We start from the raw sequence: 23,776 nt of genomic DNA on the forward strand, positions 1-23,776 counted from the left end.
TGCATCGTGTGTAGCCTCCGGTGAGTATTATAACTGCCCTGCAGATAAGAATGAAACCTGACAGAAAATCAACCAACCCTTGTTTCAGAACAATGGATGCCTCAAAGTACAATATGTGAAGGTGAGACGCTATAAAGCAACACTGAATGTTCAGCCAATCGGCGCAGTTCCAAACTGATCAGCTGGTCATTCTGATACGATACTCCTTGTCTTCGCCTGCGGGATGAGCCCTCCTGCGGGGAGATCTGACTGTTATCTGTGTCTCTGTCCTATCAGAGAGAGCTGCTCTTCACTCTACCTCCCGCTCATTTTGGTCTTGCTGCTGGGGAAATTCTAATCCAAAATGAGGCACCTGACATTGTCTCATTCCCATTTCTCCATGTAATGGGGCTCTCCCATGTGTTCTTAAAGCAACAGGAGCATGAAGCAAAGCTGGGCACTTTTGTGCGCAGATCCCTGTCAAGAATGCGATTATGTGTGATATCGCATGAGGGTAGATACTTTCTGAGGACTGCATCTTCTCCTCGGTGGGTCTCTGATGCTCTCCGATTTCCTCTGGAAACGAGGTCCCAGGAGTTGAGTCTGATTTTGCTAAACCAGTGGCAATGTTCACAATGGACAGTGATTTGAATGAGACCGTTCGTATGGGTGCAACATGAACAAAGCAAAATGATAAAGTGACATGAGCACATCTGGCTTCTTCAAAGGATAACTCGCAATCTTAATTACTAACCGATTTGGAGGAGATATATATATATAACATTTGTATTGTGTGTCCAGCAGCCTTTTATGGCAAGTCACAAGAACGGAGCTTGGAAGAGTATCATCACCCTTTTACTCTATGTTCTACCCTTGCTAGGCAGTGTATGAAAGGGATACTGCCAGGTAGAAAATCCAGAACCTTATTCTGACCTCGCATACACCAGCATAAATCAGAAATATCTGCTGAAGTCAGTGTAGTTATACAATGTAAACCCAGTATAAGTGAGACCAGAATCAGGTCCCATATTTTAAAAAACAAAACCAAAACCAAACCCCAGCCACGATTTAAATCCATATTTGGGTACCTGCCTGATCTTCAGAAGTGCCCAACACCCGTCAGCTCCCATGCTAAGTTGCTGGTTGCTCACTACATTTGAAAATCAGGTAGGTGTTTAAATATGGTCTTGGCAACCTTAAGTTAGGCTTCTGTTTTTGAAAGTCTTCACATCACTTTCTGTCCTATGTAATTATTATTTGCTTAGCGGTTAATTAATTGTAGATTATTAAAACTTAAAGACTATTAAAATATAATGTACCTGTCACTGTTTATACTTATTGTTTATTTTTAGCATTTCCCTGATCTTTGCAATGAGGTTAGCATATTGAAAATAACCTAGTCAGTTTTACTGTCTGGCTCTCATGCACCTGGAAAATAATTAATAAATAATAATAATAATAATAAATTGAACATTGGGATTATATTGCTTTCCAGTCTGGTATAGACTTAAACTATTTTCAACTAAATAAAAAAAATATGGAAAAGTTTCTACTGGTCTTAGATTTAGTGAAAACCTGGTTTTTCTCTTTAAAAAACCTACCTATTTTGAGGCCTGATAATGTTTCTTTAGACATGGAAGTCTTCTCTTGCAGATATGCTGAGCGTGCATTCATGCAGAGCACTACAAGGCAGCGTGTCTTCCTCTGCTTGTTTTACAGAATTCAAGTTTCATTCCAGACTAACCTCGTTAACCTCACTATACAAGCCTCTCCTCTCCCACAGAGGCCTGTCGGCCATTGTCAAGGGCAGCTGCATTTGCTTATTACAAGAACCTCAGTCATTAGTAACATCAATACAAAGCTCTCATCAGAACCCCAGATTACAATTATAAATCAATCTAAATCTCTTTTCAAGTGCAGTTACAATATATATTGCCAGTGATCATTCACCTAAAGGACTGCTGCAAGTTTCAGTCAATGCACACATTTTTAACAGAGATATTTTTACCAACAGATTCTTGGACACTAGACTCAATTGGTCTCCACCATTAGGTGGCAGGTTGAAGAATGGGCAGTATTTCATGTTTGACAAACCCTGTATCCAACAGCCTTGCAGGTTTCCCTGAATGAATGAACAAATCTGAGAGAGCCGCATCTCTTTCTAGTTCAAAAACATGCAATAGAGTATTGTGATTGTGCAGACTGAGGGGCTTCCCCTTTCTGCGGGACATTCCGACAGTTCAAAATTTCCTTTTGTCCCAAACCAGAATGAAAAAAATCAATTTTTTAAAGTTTCTCAGAAATGTCAAAATGACCATATCGAAACACGTCTTTCCAGTAAGGTTGACGTACTTTGTTTCTATATTATATTATATCAGAATAAGGTCAAAATGCAATACTTTGACTTATTGAAACAATTCAATAAAGTTTCATCAAAAATGGTGACAAAAATCAATATGTTCCTGTGAAATGTTTTCGTTTAGTTGAATCACCATTTTCTGATGAAAAAACTTTTTGTCGGAAAATTTCCAACCAGCTCTGCTTATGAGCCTGGGGAGATTTGGATTCTAATGATAATGGTGAGTCAGAACTCCTTTTTGCTCAGTGTGGGGATAGCGGCCCTGACCTGAAGGCTCTGCGGGGGCAGGCATTGGACACAATGGCCTTTGCATCATAATTCTATGTTGGTTTTTAGGGCACAGTTCTGTTTTTATTTGTTTTTATTTTTCACAAAGCCAGATCTATTGCCATAGATAACTGATGCGCAAATATAAATAAGTTTTGGGGCAGATGGTGTGACTACAACAGCTGAGTTTCAGAAACAAGCAGCGCAATATAGACAGTTGGCCTAACTCCTGGACTGTGAATTATTGTGCTAAGGCAAATATATGAAGTATGTGGTTATTACACCATCAGTCTGGGCCTAAGGGACTTAGCTTCTTGCCCATTGTGGCTAGTGGTGGCATGGTTTCTTTCACCCACATCCCTCAAGTCCTCCCATGGATTTATATTCCTAGCATGGTGATTGAATTTTCGATAGCCAAGCAAATCTCAGTTCCCTGGAGATGGAGTCTCCCCCCTCCCTCTCAGGACTGGTTACAAGCCTTCTAGGCAAGCTTCCAGTGCTTGAGAGTCCCTGAATGCTTTGGGAAGGATTCAGAGCTGACATCTCTCAGGGAGATGTTAATGAAAGGAAGGGGATGAAGGGGTGGTTTCCTTAGGAACAAAGACCTTGATCATTGCAATTCTGAAATCTTTGCATCGGCTGCCTGTAACATTTCAGATTGATTTCAAGGTTCTTTTAATTACACCAGGCTGCAATGACTTAAGAGCCGCATATGCATCTGACAAGCATTTTTTTAGCTGATGTACCTTCTTGTGCATTGTGATTAGAATCACCAGGTTGTTCTGTAGTAGGTTATAACCTTGGGACATTTTGTAACCATGCCTCTTGAGAGCAGAAATTCATTTCCCATTGACATCTGTGCTGTCCAATTTTGTGTCCCATTTAAAATGAAATTTAAATATACATAATACATCTGCTTCTGCTTTTAACTGCTCTGATCTGCTGCAAATTTTGCTTGTGTTTAATTGTCAGGCATCCTGTGGCTTTTATGTCAGGGCTGATCTGTAAGTACTTTTTGGTTGATATGCCTTTAAAAATAAAGAGAAGCATGTGAGCCGCCAAAAGAAGTTTCCTATGTGCAGACATGCTGCTAAGAATAACGCCTGCACTAGGAGACCTGCCTAGCCGTTCTATAGTTACTGTAATGTAAAATTGATGCTTCTGGGTCAGTGAAAGCTAATGCTGCTGGGTGACACTTTGGTAATGGAGCTTTTCTTTCTTTGTGAAGGAGACTTACAACTGCTGGTGTTCCCTTTAGCTGGTGAATACTTCTCAGGAGGGGATTGGGGAAGTAAGCTCTGATAGCATTGTTTAATGTGGCAGCTTCTTTAGAAGCAATCAGAAATCCCAGAGTACCAGTCTGATCTTGTCATTATTTCTCCGTCAGCAGGAAGAGAGAGAGATACAGTGTCTTTAAGAGCATCCAAACAACTGGCAAGGCCCCCTCTTAAAACAGTTTTGGGGAGTTTGATTCCAGATACAAGCTCAAGGTCCAACCCTGTATCTCTGACAATATTATTCTGCAAGCGAAATGAATGAGAACAAAGCTTTGGGTGCCCTACAGATTCCAGGAGTGAGGCAAACTTACACTTCATTGCTTACAAGAGGATGGATCCTCAGCTGGTGTAAGTGGAGCAACAGCTGGCCCTAAATGAATAACAAAACAGCACTGGGAAGAAAGGAGGAAACAGAACTGTATTTTTATCGGGAGAGTTTGTGGGTTGCGTCAATTAGGGTGACTGCTGTTCAAGAGGAAGGATTTGCGTTGCTCTGCCTACGCTGACGTTTTTGACACTGAAGCATTAAAATCATGTACCCTGGCGGTTTAAAATACCTGCCCAGAGTTCACCCCATGCACAGAGCAAGCCAGTGTCTGAGTCAGTGCCCTTTAGGAGTCAGTGTCAATGCAATCAGTACAGGAGAATAGGTTAATGCAATCATTGAAAGGGGGCCTAAAGCAGGATCCTGAATCAAGAGAGCTGTAGGTAATGTTATGCAAATGTCAGAGAGTCTAACAAAGGTTCAAAGGAGCTGGCACTCTGACTGAGACTTGCAGCACAGATTGACAGGATGAGCTGGGGGTGGACCTAGGCTGGTTTTTTGCTCATTCCTATGACCCTGAAAGAAAAGGGTATACGTTTCCCTCCTGAATTGTTTCCCTCCTCCCTGTTTCACAGCCTCTGGGTCACTGCTGGCTCCCTCTCCACCTCCTCACACATTCACAGAGTTGCACTGGTCTAACCTTAGGTGTGAATTTAACCAGAATCAGTTAAATTGGTGCAATCCCTTTTGTGGACATGCTGAGGGCAGGTCTACCCTAGAAGTGCTACAGCGGCACAGCTGGTGAAGACACTCTACGCCGACAGGAGAGCGTCTCCCGCCAACATAATTATTCCACCTCTGCGGGAGGCGGAAGCTCTGTCGGCAGGAGAATGTCTCCCGCCAACATAGGGCTGGTGTGGATAGCGCTTAGGTCGCTGTAACTTGCATTGCTCAGAGGGTGTCTTTTTCACACCTCTTGAGGCTAGTCTACACTACCGCCAGATCGATATTCTGGTGATTGATGCACCAGGGATCGATTTAGCGAGTCTAGTGAAGACATTATTCATGTAGCTGGAGTTGTGTAACTTAGGTCGACTTACCCTGGTAGTGTACACATAAATTGCATTGTAGACCTGCCCTTAGTTTGCTCTGATTTCGGTTTAGCTTAAGTCTACCAGGGACAAGTCTATGAGCATCCACTCAGAGGGTTGCACCTATTTAATTAAATCAGTTTAACTTCATCCCTTAGGTTAAACTGGTGTGACTTTCCTGGGTAGACCAGGCCTAACTAAAAAGTTAAAAAATCCATGCTCCTGTGTGACATAGTTAAGCAGGCCTAACCCCAAGAGGTGAAGGTGGATTACCTACACTGACAGGAGATCCCCTCCTGTCGGCATAGCTACTGTCTACACTGAAATGCTACGGTTGCACAGCCATGCCCCTGTAGCATTTCAAGCGTAGACAGACCCTAAATCTTGTCCCTTTCTTTCTCCACATTTGAAAAATCTGACTCTTCCTCTTCATCCTCAGGGTCAAAACACGTGTCCTTATCTTGATTACTGTAACTGCCTCATCTCTGGCCTCTTCGATCTTCTCATCACTATGCACCAGTTGTCCACAATTATCCCCCTTGCTCATCATTCAGACCTCGTCACTCACCCCCTTTGTCTACTCACACGCACTTTTAATCACTCCACTCCCTTCCTCTGCCTACTGGATTAAGTTTAAATGTCTTGTTTTCATGTATGACTGTATAACCGCTTCCCATCTCACTTCCTATTGTGTCTCTCCTCATCTCGCCACTCCCCCAATGCCAGCCTCGGACCTTTCTTCTGTCCCTTCTCCAAATTATAAAAACAGTGGCTTTAGCTCACAGTCAGGGAGTACAACTGGGATGGAAACCTTCTATCACCCCAAATGTACAGTACAAGGAGCTTCTCCGCTGCCAGCCAAATCCCAGCCATTGAGGCTGTCGTATTTTCTTCAGTGATATCCTTCTTCACCAGCCATCACCACACTAGCCACACCTGACACTCTTGCTGGACAGCAGGATTGACAATCTCCGGTATAAATCCACTTTTCAACCATAGCTACTCCAGAGCTTTGAAGGGGGTGCACCCTTCCCTGCACTGTGAGATGTCAAGATTAACCACAACTCTGTGTTTCCTGTAGTTGTGAAATCTACTGAGCTCTGGGGTCAGTCCAAATAGATTAGCTGGCAAATCTTCATTTTTATGTTTAATGGGTTTCTAAAGGCTTGTCTAAATGCAGAGATACACTGGTTTAATTTAGGGTGTGATTTTAAACCAATTTAGTTAAAGTGGTGTAAGGGTCTGCATGGACACTCTGAATTAGTTGTACCGCTTTAACTGTACTATAATTAAAGCAGTACATAATAATACAGTTAAAGCAGGATAATCTCCTACAGTCAGGGTTCAAGGCCAGAAGGGACCACCAGATCATCTAGGCTGACCTTCTGTACGTCACAGGCCACTAAACCCTACCCAGTTACTCCTGTAATGCATTTCTGGCTGGAAATTGTATGAAATCTGTTATTTCTTGTGGTATTGCCATGTCCTTTCACTTCTGTTTGGAACCCCAAAGAGCAGAGATGTGTGAGCATGAAAAATAATGAGAAAAGAATTAACTAAATGCAGTACAGAAGAAAGTTTCAGCTCAGGTTTTGGCCAAAGGATCAGGTTGTTGGTGGTGTGGTTTTATTTTTACCAAGCCCTGGTTTCAGTGTTTCTCTGTGTTGCTTACTGAGAAATCTGCACTGTAGCTGTGGCTAATACTTGGCAAAGAAGCAGTTATAAGCAAAGTTTGCTTTCCTGACATGCTGGTCTCTTCTTGGCATTATTAAAGTTAAATCAGACTCTTCTGAGATTATCAAAGGGATTGTAAGCCTTTAAATGCTTCTCACAAAGCTGTTCCAACAAGGCATTGAAGCCCTCTGTAAAGGCTGTAATTTTTTTTTTTTTTTAAAGCAGCATCTTTTTGGAAAGTTTAATACTCTGGGACCGATCTGTCCATCAGACCACCCTGTAAAAGTGTTGGACTTGAAATCTACCCAGCAGGTAAATTACTCTCTGCATTTATCTTTGCAAAAGAACAACCAACAGCTTTCAGTAACTTTCACCTCTCCTATAAAACTTTTCCTTGGCAGTCTAAGCATCTGCTTTAGTATTATAGGGGGACTAATTGGCTGTGCAGCTGTTGGTTTTGGAAGATGGCAGTTGATTGCATTGTGTGTGTGTGTGTGTGTGTGTGTTCACTCCACAAATGAAACCAAGAAAAATATTGAGGTTTGCACACACACACACACTCACACTTACCCGTTACACTAAATAGTGAAGAGAAATGATTTAGAATTTGACTCTCTCCATCTTTCCATTGTTTTCCACTTTTAAAAATATCTAAGCACGGATTTTGGTTTTGGTTTAAAAGGGAGAGCCAGAGAACCCTAATGACAGGTTTCAGAGTAACCGCCGTGTTAGTCTGTATTCGCAAAAAGAAAAGGAGTACTTGTGGCACCTTAGAGACTAACCAATTTATTTGAGCATAAGCTTTCGTGAGCTACAGCTCACTTCATCGGATCCGATGAAGTGAGCTGTAGCTCACAAAAGCTTATGCTCAAATAAATTGGTTAGTCTCTAAGGTGCCACAAGTACTCCTTTTCTTTTAGAGAACCCTAAGTGAGGCAAAGGGATGGGAAACTAGAATGTAAACATAAATCTCAGACCAACTTCAGAATAATTATCAAATCAGCAGTCTCCCAGTTTATTGAGACGGAAGAGGCCTGTCTCTTTTAGAAAAAACCCTTCACTGTCAGGCTGTGTCTTCCCGAGGAGTTAGGGGGGGTAAATCCCAACGCGCATAGATGTACTTAGGTTAGCTCTTGTCGAGCTAATGTGCTAAAAATAGTCATGTAGCCAGGGTAGCATGGGCAGTGATGAGTGGCAGCACAGGCTAGCTGCTCTGAGACCAAACCACCTGGACCCTGAGGGTATGTACTCGGGGCAGCTAGCCCATGCCGCTACTCAATGCTTCCCGTGCTGCTGTGGCTCCCCTACTATTTTTACCGGTCTAGCTTGATAAGAACTAGTGAAAGTATGTCTAAGCAAGCTGGGAATCACAACCCTAACTTCAAATGTAGACGTAGCACCAGAGGAGTACGCTGCCCTTTAACCCATTCTCTCCCAAGATATTATTTTGCAGAGGAAATTCTCCCACTGGAGAAAAGCATACAAATGTATCAGTTACAGAACTGATTTAGCTCACAATAACTTGCAGCCACAGAGCCCTCTTGCAGAGAGAAAGCCTGCAGAAGAGTCGATAACTGTTCTTTAGATCAGTGGTTCTCAACCAGGGGTCCAGGATCCCCTGTGGGGCCACGAGCAGATTTCAGGGGGGCCACCAAGCAGGGCCGGCATTAGATTTGCTGGGTCCCAGGCCAGAAAGCCAAAGCCCCACCACACAGGGCTGAAGCCCATGGCCCCGAATCCCACCATCTGAAGCTGAGGCTGAAGCCTGAGCAACTTAGCTTTGTGGGGCTCTGTGTAGCAGGGGCCCAAGCAATTGCCTTGCGTGCTCCCCCTAATGCTGGCCCTGGCTTATATATGCAAAAAAACATTTGTTGTGGCACAGGTGGGTAGTGGAGTTTTTATAGCATGTGGGGGGGGCGGGGTGCTCAGAAGGAAAAAGGTTGAGAACTGCTTTCGACAGCACTAAGGTGCTGAACAAATGGGCTTGCAACTGTGCAGGCTGAAAGGTTTGAGTCTAAGATTTCTAATATTTTTGTAATCCATTAATATTATCAGCATTTTTCTGCACTGGGATCTGTTGATGTACCTGTAGAATACTGAAAGAGCAGGTTAACGGGAGTCTTTCCTAATGGTTATATCAGGGGACAGAGAGATGAGACTCCTGGGTTCAATGTTTAGCTTTGTCACTGACTTGGTATGTTGCTTTGGGCAAGTTGCTTAACTTTTCTGTACCTCATTTCAATAGTATCACTTACCTATTATTACTATTCTATATTCCAGTAGCACCAATCCTGGCCCAGGTTCTCACTGTGCTAGGTTCTGTACAAACAGAGTTGGATCTACATCACAAAATTGTTGTGAGATTTAATTAAATGCTTGTGAGATGCTTTGATGAAAGATATAATATAAATGCAACTTTTTTTTGGTAGTGCCATCAAATTTGAAATCTCTTCTAGAAGTGTCAACACAGGGTACAAAGTCCCAGTAGCTGGTATCACCTCTGAGTCATCATTCTGTCTTGTTCCCTCCACATCCACTTAGTCTGCAGTCAGGATATTTCCATCTTCATTACAGTGAACAGGATGTGAACTAAGTTCAATAGGACATTCCCCTCTCACTGACAAACCTTTAGCAGGAGAGGACACAGTTGGCTCATCCTTTCAGTAGTCAATGATCTGAAGGTCATAGTATGAACAATGGGCCAGAGAGTGAATATGGAACCGGTGATTGTAATAGCCTTTGCTTGACATGATGAGAGGAGCCATAAATCTCTACCATCTTTGATGACATTGTCTAATTATTTTTTTCTGTTCCTGGAATGTGACTTGCCAAGTCCCTGACAGCAGAGCCATCTCAGAAGCATGGCAACAGCTCTCACTATTGGGGGGTAGTTCATGCAGGCCAACTGCTGAGCGGTTCCTATCAAAATGGTGAGAAAGATCAGCTGTTAGAGAATGCGGTCCAGGTAAAATATCAGGCATCACATACCCGCAGTGAGACATCCACAGCCTCTTTTTTAGAACCTCTTTTAATCAGGACAGAACATTTTGAGATGGCTGAAGATCCATGCAATGAGAGTCTGAACGCTTAGCAGGCCACTGGCATGACTGGTTGGCATTGCCCGGCATAAACACGTTCATGGTTAGCGGTCAGCTAGGCTCGGGACACAGGGTACCTCTCTTATTATCTTGGTTGGGACTACACTCTAGAACTACAGAATAAACATAAGTCCTTCCTCCCGTCAAGGCAGATTTCCATGCTGTTTACTCCATGGGGGTGCAATAGGATTGCAGCAAAACGTTCCCTCAGCGAAGGAGTTTGCCTTTAGTGTCCTTGGACAAAATATCTACATATGTCAGTGGTGGATCATCTGCCTTCCATTGGTTGGCTGCTGCCTCTTGCCCTAAAGGTAGCTGCATAAACAGCCCTGTATGTATACAGTGTGTGAGGTTGGTTCCCTTCAGGTTTTAAGGCATAAATAATCATTTGAATTTCCTTTATTATGAATTCTTGGTCCCCTCACTTTAATGAGAACCACATTCACGGGTGAAAAAGAAGGAAAGGAGCAAAGAGCTGTTTCCAAGTTCAGTCCAGCATGAAACCTGCTCCTCATTTCATGAGTAAGCAGCTTTCTCCAACGGCATCTGCCTGCAGAAGGGCTAGTTGTGTTTCTCAGTTAAAAGTATGTAGTAAATCCCAGGAATGGAAGGATCCTCATGCCTAAGCTTTTATATCTCCACCAGCAGTCAGCTGGCAACTGTGGGATGTATCTGTCCATTTCTAGGGATCTGTGAGTTAAAAGGACTTGTGCTCCCCCCACACAGCACTTGCCTTGATTTAGTGCCTATCTGATAAAATTTGCAACACATTTCTCTCATCGTTAGCAGGTAACAGGAGGTATGATAGCCTCTGTTTTCCTATGACAGACTCATTTTCTCTCTTCCCAGATACTTCCTTTACATTCCCCATACAGAGTTCCCTTTCATGCCAGCAGTAATGAGTTACTGAATTTAAAGGATGTGTAGTTTTAGTTTATTCCCAAACCAAAACCCTTCACCATCCAGTCACGCAAGAATACAAGCCATTCAAGCAGGGAGCGCGACCTAGTGATTGGAGCAGGCTTCTAATAAGAACTCGAAGGTTCTTAACCCAGCTCTGCCCAAATTTACAAAAGTGTCCTTTACATTTGGGTGCCTTCATTTTTAATTATCCAGTGTTAGCTAAACAGGGCTTGATTTTCAGAGATGATGAGTGTTCATAATTTCAGTTCAAGTCAATCTGAATTTCGCCCAAGTAAGGACTGCAGGATTGGACCCACCCTTGGTACGCTCAGCATACTCTGTCAGTCAGAATGTAAAAGCAACATGGTTTGAGGATATTTTCTGCTTAGGATTCATTTTTGGCCTACCATGCTCTCTCCAGCCTTGAAGGCCTCAGATGGCAGACATACTGTTACACTAATTATATTAGTCCGTTTGACGACTCCACCCTCAAAGCTGTCTGAAATGTAAACATTTCTCAACTTATATCCAAATATTTATATATCATTTTAAAATTCATAAAATGCATCTAATGTGGATACTCAAGGTGCTTGGTAGTAAGTGGGAAAAACTACTAAAAATTTGATATGTTCACTAGAAAGAAAAAGGCATTGAAACAAAGTGGGAAAAAAAATCCATCAGTGTGTTATAGTTGATTGCACAAAGGGGGCATGGTCAGAATACTAGAAGCTTCTCAGAGCTTGGGCTGCCTGTTTAATGCTCAATAACACATACGTGGTGAAATTTGGCCCCATCTAAGTCCATGGCCCCACTGACTTCAATGGAGCCAGGATTTCACCCAGAACTTTGCTCTCAAAATCAACTAATGCATCCTCACAGTGAAGACACAGGCAAATTATATTGTTCCCATTTTACAGATGGACAAGTAAAGGCTGAGAAGTTATGTGACTTGCTCCAGGTTACTGATAATGTCTTTATAAGGATAGAATTAGATCTCAGGAGTTTCTGGCTCTTCATCCTCGGTTTAAGGCAAACAAAAATAAAATAGATTTTGACTTGAGAACAATGAAAGCTAATCCTTGACATCAAAAGAGAATGATTTCTAATCAAACCAAAAATACTTCTCCCTAAACAATTCTTTGTGCCCTGGCCCAGAGTGAGTAATTGCCACGGTGGGCTGGGTGTGTTGTTTTATGTAGCTGTAGGAGACGGTCTCTGGAAACAATGTACAAAAGAGACAGAGTGTAAAAATAAGCAGGATTCTCTAGAGAGAGGCAAGGGAGAGAAAAGGCTCCTGACATTTCCTGTGCAATTCTTTTCCCAAAGCAAAACTATTGTATTGGGTTGGACAACTGAAGAGAGGGGAAGGCTGGGAGGATTATTGTGTATAGCGTACGTGTGTGTGCATGTGCGCACACACATGCAGATGTGGGTGATTAAGGTACATAACAAGTAACAATGCAGAAGACCCTTCTTTATCAGCCATAGGACATCTTTACTTAGCTGAACAATGTTCCCTGCCTTTGCTGTTGATTGACATATCTGACCTACCTGTGCTGTTTCCAAATACATTGGCTTCAACTTGTAGTTAACTAAAAAAACATCCTCAGCTGATCCAAGACAAACTTGGCTGTGACAGTTTCTTAGGAAGCCATGTGGCCACTGATCACATGGGTCAATGCTGGATCATTCCAGGAGCTTCACTGATGGCCTCTAGAATGAGCTACATCCAGCCTCCCTTGCTAATGGGGAGCCCGTGTAATGTGGGCCTTTGGAGAAGCAAGTATCAAGGGGAAAGTTGGGGGGCTCCTCCAAGCTCTGGATGGGCATCAAAGAACCTATGGGTTGTTGGGGAGAAGGGAAAATGCAAGGGGATCCTGCCAAAATTTGAACCAGTGGCTCCAGAGAATCTAGTATTATTATAGTAGACTACTAGGGAGAAAAGGCACCTGAAGTGTCAAATACTAGAAACACAGGCATCTCAATAATGCAGACATTCAAATTCCTATCCTGAAGGACTTCTGAGGCAGCCTTGTGTTGTATAGGGTGCACCTGGGAGCAATGCAAAGCAAAGGAGTACAGCAGTCAAATGCCTCAGCTGCCTGCAGAGACCTCCCTGAACTGACTGTGTGGAAGTGGTCTGGGGTGCTCTCTGTGTGAGGCCTGTGGAGAGACTCTCCCAGCAAGAAAGCAATTTGCTCCTGACTTCCCAGTGCCTTGTTAACACTACCAGATCCAGGAGCCGTATAGGCCTGCTTCTCCCCACCATACAGCAGGGGGATAAGATCATACCACACAGTGGGAATACACAAGTGAGACCTTTCAGAACTGGGACAATCGAAGAGAGAGATGACGACGATGAAACACAGAAATCTTGGCAAAGATGTGTGATTGTGTATTCCACACAGTACACATCCGTATTGCTGTAGTACCTTTCAGACCATGGCCAAGATCTCACTTAGCCTGGATTTAGGAAAACGTCCCTCTACAGGACAGTACTTAAACATATATTTAACTTTAAGCTAGTGCTTAATTACTATTGAAGCTAATGAGATTTATGCTTAAAGTTATGCATGTCCTTTAGTGCCTTCCTGATCCTTGGCCTACATAATATGTGAAGCCGTTCCTCTTTCTTCCCCTACCTTGTCCCTCTAACCCTTCTGCTATTCCTGGAGGAGGCAGAGGACAAAAGAAGGCTTGAATGTCACGATAGACCTTATATATCATCTTGCTTGGCTGTTGACAGACCATCTTGACGAGTTGGCATTGTCCCCAGAGTAAGCCATTTAAGTGGGAACATTTAGGTAGGATATGATCAGACCAGTTTTTGATGGTGGTGGGGGGCGGTAATGGGCTACAGCCTCCCTTACAGTCCCCTCCCTTTGTTCTGCCAACTATCTGTACAGTGATCTGTAACTTAGTTTGCTAACAATGTATGGATGCATTGCAATCGATTTTCTGATCAAGGTTCCTCTCAAAATTCCACTTCAAAAGTGAACTAACTGCAGACCTTTTTAATATGAACCATAACTGTAAACATTTGGTTTACAATGGTGCTTGGAAATATTCTAGCACTGTTTAGATAGGTTGCTCGAGCCCATCAAATTCCTTCACATCTAGCAGGATTTCAGACATTCCCCCCCACCATGTTGCAGAATTATTAAGGGTTATTTATGAAGGATTTGCAGGAAAAATAACAAACCCAAGGAGCACTGGAGACTGGTTTTCCCCAAATCCAGGTTATTTCTGTGGCTTGAGTGTTCAGATCTCAAAAATGAATTAGCCAAGCAAAATGAAAATGATTATTATATAAAGTACAACAATGGAATATTTAATCATTTCCCATGGAGAAAGAAGGATCTATCTTTGAAGGAGCTGATTAATTAATGCCATACGGTAAGAAGAATTGTGGTCTATTTTCTTTTAATTAAAAAAACAAAGCAAAAAAACTTAGCCCCTTTTTAAAACAAGTGAATACAGTGATAATGGGAAGAGGTTCTAGGTACACACAGTGTAATTCATTACCCAGGCTGAAATTTGGCTAGACAGCAGGATTAGCACACTGACTCTTGCAGAATGTGCCAGGGGATCTGTAAGTAATAACTACAAATGATCAGGACCGTGAATTCTGTCTCATCAGATTTCTGACATTCCTCGCTTCTTGGTGTATGCCTTTTAAGAATTCTGCCCTAAAGAAGAAGTTTGGTTCGTGACAATCCCTCTGTAATTAGAAGCATTGCTGACAGCTCCAGCATAAGGGATACAATGAAGGAGAGGTAACAGTCTGTCTGAACATTCAGTAATTGACAAGGCATCAGAAACAGCACCATTAAAGCTGTGTAAATTAACACTATGATAATGAGCCTCTGACACTGTCAAAGGCAACGGAACTGTCACCTTAGGGATGGAGATCTGCATTTTTTACATCTTTAAATTATCTCAGTTCAATCAACATGCACATTTCAAATAAAGATCGATCATCTATTGTACAATGCATGGAGCCAAGGAGGGGAAAAACAACAGATAGCAGGTCTAGTGTAATTAGGGTGATTAGCTGGGATTGTGCTGCTGGTTTGTTACTGTCCCTGATATGCTAACTCAGCCCAAACCACCTGGCTTTTACAGATAAATAATATTTTAGATTTCTGTGACACCCCTTTCTCTAAAGAGGCCCCACAAAAATGTGTGTGCACCACTGACATGCAGAAACACCTGAGGAAGGAGAACATCAGTGTGGTCGACAGTTAGCACCCCGCACATCTCACATCCTGTAGAGAAGGGAAACTCTGGCTGGGGAATCTGGGAGAAGAGCCTGCTCTGATGAAAGGTGCAAAGGGATCTCTGTCATCCATACATCACAGACAGAACCTTGTTTTTTACATTATCTGAAAGACACACCCAAGCAGTAAGCTGTGCAGAACTCCCATTTATCTATCTCTAAATGCTGAAGGGCTAAGAAACCTTGGTGAGATTAGAAACTGGGAGTTTGCAGATTCTACAACTCAGAAAATATTGATCAGGTGTCCTCACGTTCCTCCAAAGAGTTCTCCCGCTCTGTGTCCCTATTTTTCTCCCCTGATCTCCTTATTTATTACTTCCAGATGTTGGTAGGATAGACTAAGCTCTCCCCTTCAGGACATCCACTGCAGATCCCTAACGGGAGCCGGTCCACCCGCACTGACCTTTAAAGCATTTCATAACTTAGGAGACCCAAAGTTTTTTAATAAATAAAGAGGTACTAGAGTGTACGTGCATCTGCCATACAATAGCAAAATGCTTTGGCTTTTCAAGTGTTCTTTCTGCTCCAGTTGCTAAAATTCATACAGTGAGCGGTTTCACAGGGACGTCTCCTATGCGCTATTGCTTTTTTCCTACATCTTGCTTTTAAACATGGCTAAGCTGACCAGCAAGCCTTTTGGATTCCCTGGTGGAAAAGACCCAAGATAAGCCGGTAGAGCAGTCATTAGGGAGTCTGTGGAAGGCTTTTTAGCAGGTTAGTGCTGGCATACCAACTGTCAGGCCTGTCTCCCTGGAGTTTTGCCCCTTTACCCAGGCCCATCACGGGGATTCACACTTCTCCCGTAACCCTTCTAAGTTTTTCCTGCTCTTGCCAGACCTCCTTCCTAGGAGAGGATCCCCAAGGCCTATTTTCCCCTGACACCTCCTTCCATAAGAGACAGAATCAGGACTCCCAACCCCTCAATCCCCTTTTTCCTTCTGTCTGGAAGCCCTTTCTTTATATTAGCCACCCAGCTCCTCCCCACTTGGGGCTTATCTTTAATTGAGCCTGACACTCCCTGTAGTTGCCACCAGGTGCCCCATTAGAGGGAGGGTTAAATAATAATTATTGACTCACTTGTGGCATCACACTGTTGTTCTTCCCTAGTTCTTCTTCCTGGTTTCCTCTATGCTTTGGGTCTCCTATTTTCTGTGGTCACTGATTAGGGTTGCCAGCTTTCCACTCACATAAAACCGAACACCCTTGCCCCGCCCCCGCCCGCAACCCCACCCCTCCTCTGAGGCCCTGCCCTTCTCCAAGACCCCGCCCCTGCTCACTCCATCCACCCCCCTCTGTTTCTCGCTCTCCTCACCCTAACTCGCTCAGGGGGTTGGGGTGCGGGGCGAGGGAGGGCTCTGGCTGAGAGTGCGGGCTCTGGTGTGGGGCCAGGGATGAGGGATTTGGAGTGCAGAAGGTGGCTCTGGGATGGGGCTGAGGGGTTCGGAGGGCAGGAGGGGATCAGGGCTGGGGCAGGGGATTGGGGCTCAGGGTGTATGTGAGGGCTCTGGCTGAGGGTGCGGGCTCTGGGGTGGGACTGGGGATGAGAGGTTTGAGGTGCAGGAGGGTGCTCTGGGCTGGGATTGAGGGGTTCAGAGTATGGGAGGGGAATCAGGGCTGGGGCAGGGGGTTGGGGCACGGGAGGGGGCGAGGGGTGCAAGCTCTGGGTGGCACTTACCTTAAGCAGCTCCCAGAAGCAGTGCCATGTCCCCCCTCCAGCTCCTATGCGGAGGTTTAGCCAGGCGGCTCTGCACACTGCCCCGTCCACAGGCGCCTCCCCCGCAGCTCCCATTGACAGTGATTTCCCGCCAATGGGAGCTGGTGCTTGGGGCGGGGCAGCGTGCAGAGCCCCCTGGCTGCCCATACGTATAGGAGCTGGAGGGGGGACATACCACTGCTTCCAGGAGCTGCATGGAACCACAGCAGGTAGTAAGCCTGCCTTATCCCTGCAGTGCCACCGACCACACTTTCAATGGCCCCGTCAGCACCGCTGCCAGGATCCCTTTTTGACTGGGTGTTCCAGTCAAAAACCAGACACCTGGCAGCCCTACCACTGACAATGTTACAGATAAGAGCTTGCTTATGTTTCCTGCATGTCACTACAGTTGGAGCTCGGAGGCAGAGGCCCAACCAGGTCTCTTTCCACAGGACAGTATATTTTCTAATCTCGGTTTTGTTCAGTGTCTTCAGGGCTCTTCACTCAGCTTTCCAGATGCTCCCCCCCTCTGTCAGATGGCCCAAGAACTTCTTTACTAAATGCACCTGACTGAGTCCCTGCCCTCTGACTTTCAACAGAAGCCTATGGCCTTGCTTATGCTGGGGCTTTGTCTTAGTTACAGCCTTTCCTGACGAGTCACTGGTGAAGCTGCACCTGTGCAAACTCCTAGTCAAAGCCACTAGTTGCACCAGTACAGCTTACAAAAGCGCAAGCACATTGGTGCCATTTGAGGCTTATAACAGTTTTCCCTGTGTACATGAGAAATTTACATTGGTACAGCCACACTGGTGACTTGTGCCTAGCCACTGATGGCTGTAGTCAAAGCCAATCACTGTGTAGGCAGGCCTTAATTATGTCTCCAGAATTTTCCTATGGGGGAAGCGGGAAGAATGAATTGGGCATTATTGACCCTTTGCATGCTGTCCTCTGTTCTTGCTCATGCAGTTCTAAAGTGGGACTCTTTCTAAATTCCAGTAGTCCCGTGTACACTATGAACAGGGTGTGGCGGAGAATAGGGAATAAAACAGGGCATAAATAGTAGGGAAGCCCCAGTAATCAGAGGCAAACAACAGTTTGTCAGGAATTCTAGAATTCTATCATCTTGTCTGTAAAGCCACTTAACTGCCCTTTAAAAAATTCAGTTTAAAAACAAACAGGCTGCCATTGTGACAGGAAGTCATATAGAGTTGGCCTGAAGTGAATAGGGAATTCTTGAGTGAATAGAGAAACCTGGGACCAGAAGGCTGTTTTCAGGCAAGTTTCCATGCTTGCAACATATTTTCTAAGTGTAGGCTTAGCCCCCAGCCCTTAGGTTGCCCTTGGACAAGTCCCTTACTTAGGCCTAGTCTTCACTAGCAACGCAAAAGGGCTGCCTCGGCAGCGCTTTAACATGGCTTGTGTGGTCGCGGAGCAGTGCTGAGAGAGAGCTCTTCCAGCGCTCTAAAAAGCCCACTTCAATGAGAGGCGTAGCTCCCAGTGCTGGTGCACGGTTTACGTGGCTCTTTACTGCGCTGAAACTTACTGCGCTCATGGGGGGTGTTTTTTCACACACCTGAGCAAGAAGGTTGCAGTGCTGTAAATTGCTAGTGTAGACAAACTCTTATGTGCACTTACCAGCAGTGGTTGGATGCAGGATGTTATAGTAAAACCATTATGCCTCTGCATTTACATTACAGTCCAAAGGCTGGTCTACACTACAGTAAACAAATGCAGACAAACCATGAGGCCTTATCTATATGGACTGGCCAAATCATTTTACTTTATCCAGACTAGGATTTAAAGGTGTGATGTTATCTAATTACCACCTTCTAAGCTCTAGTCAAGACAAACCTTTCTAAACTCCCCCCTTCCCCTTTAAACTTGAATAGTTTAACATGTTCTGAAGTAGAATTGCTTTGTATTGACTTGTGTTTTAGAAGGTGTTAGAAGAACTAATTCAATCTACTGTCACTCTTTAAATCCTAATCTAGACAAGGCTTTAGAACTGTGTTTAGCTGCAGCAGTGGTAAGAGCAGGTTGAAACAGAAGTAGGTTTCTCACCACATCAGACAAGTGTGGGGAGGAATTGTGTAGAAGCCCTGCTTCTCCATGCAAGGGAGTGGAGGAGGCCCTTAAATTGACCTGCAGGATAATTGTGGTTGGAGAGGCAAATTGGGTGTGTTGTGTGCCCCGTAACCCTGTGCAAATGCACCCAATAGCAGAATCTATTTCTTACAAATCAGGAGGGTGACCAGAAGTCCCATTTTTATAGGGACAGTCCCATTTTTTGGGACTTTTTCTTATATAGGTGCCTATTACCCCCCACCCCCGTCCCGCTTTTTTACAGTTGCTATCCGGTCACCCTACAAATCAGGATCTCACACTTAACAGCCAGTGTTATTTATTTTATTATATTATATTTTTTAAAGTAAAATTGGTTACTGTTTCAATTCAAAATGCTGACGAAAAGAAGGAGAATTAATTAAACTGGCAGGCCTTGAAAGTCCATTTTTATATAGGGAATTCTGAGCATCTCAGCAGATGCACCACAAGTCACTGGCAATCTCTGAGTGTTGCTTTTATTAAATTCTGGGGTCTTTTTTCCACTCTCAGTATCTTATTGCAAATAAAGTCTCTGCTCTGCTCTGTGTGAGCCCTCAGTGACTGGCACTCAGCTGAATTTACAGATGCGGTTACGACTCTTGCAAAGACTAAATTCAATCCAGTGTGTAAACTTGGTGGATGAAGTGTTAAATGAGCTATTTGCCTTGGCCCAGGACACTGTGGTGGGAGACCTGGGCTTTGGCAGCACATTCATGAGTTTGTTCTGTGGGCTGGTAAGGAAGGAGCATGTGGGGAATGTAGTGCAGGCAGCCTTTGGGGTGGCTGAGGATGCTTGATAGTCTTGGATGGAGAGCTCCCACAGTGACAGATAGGATGAATGGCAGGGGTGTCAGCTCCAAAGGGAACTCCTTGTGTGCATTTCTTGGCCAGAAATTAGGTGCTACTATTCAGCAGCTAATGAAAGGGCAGCTCAGGCGGGAAAATGGCAGCCTGAATGAATGGGCTGCTTAGTACAGCCAGTCAGTGCATTGGCACATAGGCTGAATGGTCAATGTGCCTTTCTTAGCAGGGGCCATTCTTAATGCTTCATATTTTGGGGTCCCAAAGCCCTGGATAATCCTACCTTCAAATCTAGGGTTGTCAAATAGTCTGTTTTCATAGTGGCTGTCCCAATTTCAGAGGTCTGTCCTGGCAATAGGTGCCTTGAACCACTGCTGAGCTATTCCTACCAGCAACGTGGATAGTACAGAGGCGGATACAGCCAGCACCACTGCTGGGAAGAGCACTGGCTGCAGAAACGCTAGCCCAGGGAGGAATCTCAGGCCCTGATTCTCATCTTACACTGGTGAAACTCAGTTGCCATCACATGAAGGAAAGAAAACTTGGTGTGTGTGAGATCAGAATCTGCCATTGGAGCTTTACTTAAGTATTTTATGAGTAGCATGCAATGTAATATAAATATGGAAAATGAGGTTATAGGGAAGGGGGGGAAAGAGGTCACTCTGGAATGTAGGAAGGCCTGGAAATATTAGGAAAACCCCTCTTCCCCCATCCCCCCTGGAACCTGATCATATTCAGATTCACATCATAGCATAGCCCTCATGCCAAGGGCAGTGGAGGAAAATGCCCATGATGGGGCACTAAACACAAAAGGCCCTTAATCACCCTGACTGAACAATAAATAACCACCATCAGAGCCAGCTAAGTTTTTTCCATAGAGCTGGTTGAAAACTGAAAACTGCCAATTATATTGCACAGGACATACTGTAAAAACATTTTTTTCCCAAAATATCCAGTGCAAATTTGTTAGTTTGCCCATGAAAGACCAAAACTGAAAACCAAAAATATTTAACTTTTCAAAATGATTTTGGTTTCTTCTGTTCAGAAGATTTTGACCCAAATAAAAATGTTCTGGGAAAATTTCCATTTTGGTCAAAAAGCCATTTTTTGTCAATAAAATTTGACCAGCTCTTTTAATATATTTATTGACCTCTTTCTATCCGCAGTACAGAAAGTACACACAAATACCTTGGGGGCATGGTTAGAGCTGCATTTGAGGGTGCATTTACTGCAGTAGCAAGCCACATGTGTAGCATGTTCTCATAAATTAGGCACACAAATGCTTGCACATTTTTAACACATGCCTATGCATACACAGCACAAGGCCTTTAAGCCGTGGATTCTAGACTGCCTGTGGTGAGGGTGACCTCTTCATACAGTCTGTGTAATGGCAGATGGAACCCCAAACATCCTGTGGGATACCAAGGGTGGAACTAATACGCCCTGCTAAATGTTTGAATGTAGTCTGAGGCGACGGGAATGCTGGGGAGGGCAGCCGACTTGCTGGTGCATTTCAGGTAGTGGTGTGCATTGCATGCCCAGGGAAGCCCTGAATATGATTTCCAACTGGCTGTGCCTTCAGGACGATTCTGTCTGGTCCCCAAATGCACATGTAGAATTGCATGCCTTATTACAAGTGTCCCGGCCCGCCACTGCTTTCAGGTCAGGTTACGCTAGCAAGCTTCTTAACTTCCCCATTATGTTTAAAACATAATGGTGTGATTCTTTGCCCTGATTCAGAGGAAGTGGGCATTGGAGGCTGTGTGTGATATGATTGTGTTCTGCAAGAACATGTGTGCAGGGAAGAAATGCTGCAATGAGAAGGAATCAGCAAGACAAAACAAATGTATGGTAAGGGGAACTATGAAACCTAGCTTTTTGTGGGTTTGGGGGAGTGGGGCAGCAGATATTTAGATTGTGCTCTTGTCTAGCTCTCTGATCAGGCAAAATGACACATTGTTTCCTGGTTTTTTTGGGAGGCACGGGACAGCTTTCTGAATTTGGGTCTCAGTAAGCACCCCAAATTGTACATGATTCTCTGAACAATCCAGACTTCTTAAATCTGTAAAACTGGGCAGGAAATCTCACAGGAACAAGCTTTCTTGTGAGATATGCTGGTGTGTTCTGTGATCTGGAGAACTTGAGCTTGTCTCTCACAGCATTTTGATGCTTGCTTTTTTATATGGAATTTAGGGATGCAAAGGCAGCTGTGAAAAGAGGAAAAAAACAATCTGCGCAATTCACCCCCAGGAAGATTTTTGGATTGGTTCAGAATTTGGGGCCACATTTCACAGCGTTGTGAGGATTTTATGCTGCCTGTTTGTCCAACTCTGCATTATTTTCATTGACCACATTATTCTTGTGGAAGTGCAGGCTGCTGACATGCACAGGCATCTTCCAGTCTGTGGTGCAGGGACCTTGTGCCAAGAGGTAAATAAAGGGCTGACTTTTGTGATAGTGATTTCCACATCACTGTGCCCTACTGCACTCAAATGGCTAACTGTTTCCCGGAAGGCGAGATCTGAGACACTGCTGTGTGGGCTCAGTAAAGAATGCAGCTCAGTTCAGTGACTGCACTAGCATCAGGCAGTTTTTCATTAGTGAACTGTTTGTTCCTGCTAATGACATCAAATGTGGCTTTGAGGCTTGCGAGGCTTGTTCTTTTAATTCCTTTTTTAAAACCTGCATATAAAGAAACTTATTTGCTGGAAAACTAAACCACCTCCAGGCCAGATTTTGAGAGGTGCAATTTTGCATGTGGCCTGAGTCACATGCATGCAAGTCCCAGGATCTGTATGCACAACTCACAACTTGGGTGCGAGCTTCAGAAGTTATGAGTGTGCAAAACTGAGCCTTTCAAAATCCGGCCCTTTATTTTCTAACTCTGAAACTATAAAGAGATTATGTTTCTTTTAAAGATGATTTACATAAACAGCTTTATTGACAATTGAGTTTTAGTTAAACACAGAAGACTTCCTGTCTTCATTCTCTAGAAATGGAAGTACCAGTCCTGAACCCTGCCTCCGTTGCAATCAATGACAAAACTCCCAATTGACTTCAGGCTCACCGTGGGTGTGTTGGAATAGTGAGTGGAGTGAGGAGGCATCAGTGTTTGAAGAAGGGAAAGGGCTTGTTTAACTCTACCTAAGTTTTTACCTTATTTAGAGACAAAGATGTGATTTGATGGTCTTATCACAAGCCTGGGAATCAGAAACTTCCTATCTCTGGTACTGACTCCATGTGTGGCCTTGAGCAAGTCCATTAAGCTTTCCTCATCTGCAAAATGGAGATTACTACTACTTGCCTCACAGGGGTGTTGTAGGGCTTACTGAAGTCAATAGTTGTAAAGCACTCCATTATGTATATCTGCCCTTGGCTCCTACAGGCTTTGATTATTTGTCAATGACCTGCCTATCGCAGCTTGTAATTCAGGGTTGATCTTCCCTAGAGGAAAAGAAACAATCCCACATAAATATATTGATAATTTCAGGTGAACACACTTGCCGTACAAGGCACAAGCAAGGCTGGACATTTCTATGACAGGATATACTATATCCTATTTCTAGAAGTAGCTTAGAAATTAGTTCTATGTTGACTGGTGACATCTGATCACAGCAATGGATGGGTGAGACCCTGTAGCAGTAGTTGTGCTGCTTGTGAGCACCTCCTGCTGGCTAGATGTTGGGACAAGAACAACAAATGAGTGCTGTCCTTAGTGCCAGGCCTAGGAGGAATGGTAGGGAACTTCAGCTGAAGTTTGCCGCAGTAATTGCCATGGAAGTGAGCAAATCTGTGTTGGGATTGAGAGCCGAGAACCCTGCCACAGGGACCAGTGGTTTGCAAAATAAATATGAAAAAGCAAATAAAACAGAAATATTTCACTGTACATTGAAATCTTTCAGACTAGCTGTTTGACTTGGCCAAAGTTGCACCTTAAGAAAAAACAACAACACAGTTAACTCTTTCTGTCCTCATTTCCAGCCAAAT

The 23,776-nt window shown here is 44.0% G+C and overlaps 1 protein-coding gene across 5 annotated transcripts in view; it reads left to right on the forward strand.

The window, feature by feature from the left end:
* PREX1 (phosphatidylinositol-3,4,5-trisphosphate dependent Rac exchange factor 1) overlaps positions 1-23,776 on the forward strand; it is a 225,226-nt gene that overhangs the window by 54,814 nt on the left and 146,636 nt on the right. The window contains exon 1 of one of the 5 annotated variants that reach the window (XM_043526727.1): positions 21,543-21,640. The exons of the other annotated variants lie outside the window; for them this stretch is intronic. Within the exon in view, the coding sequence (XP_043382662.1) occupies positions 21,560-21,640 (81 nt within the window). The 5' untranslated portion in view covers positions 21,543-21,559. Of the gene's footprint in view, positions 1-21,542; positions 21,641-23,776 lie in introns of those variants that run through there. 5 annotated transcript variants of the gene reach the window in all.

The sequence above is a fragment of the Chelonia mydas genome, chromosome 13 (assembly GCF_015237465.2).
Source record: "Chelonia mydas isolate rCheMyd1 chromosome 13, rCheMyd1.pri.v2, whole genome shotgun sequence".
Lineage (NCBI taxonomy): Eukaryota > Metazoa > Chordata > Testudines > Cheloniidae > Chelonia > Chelonia mydas.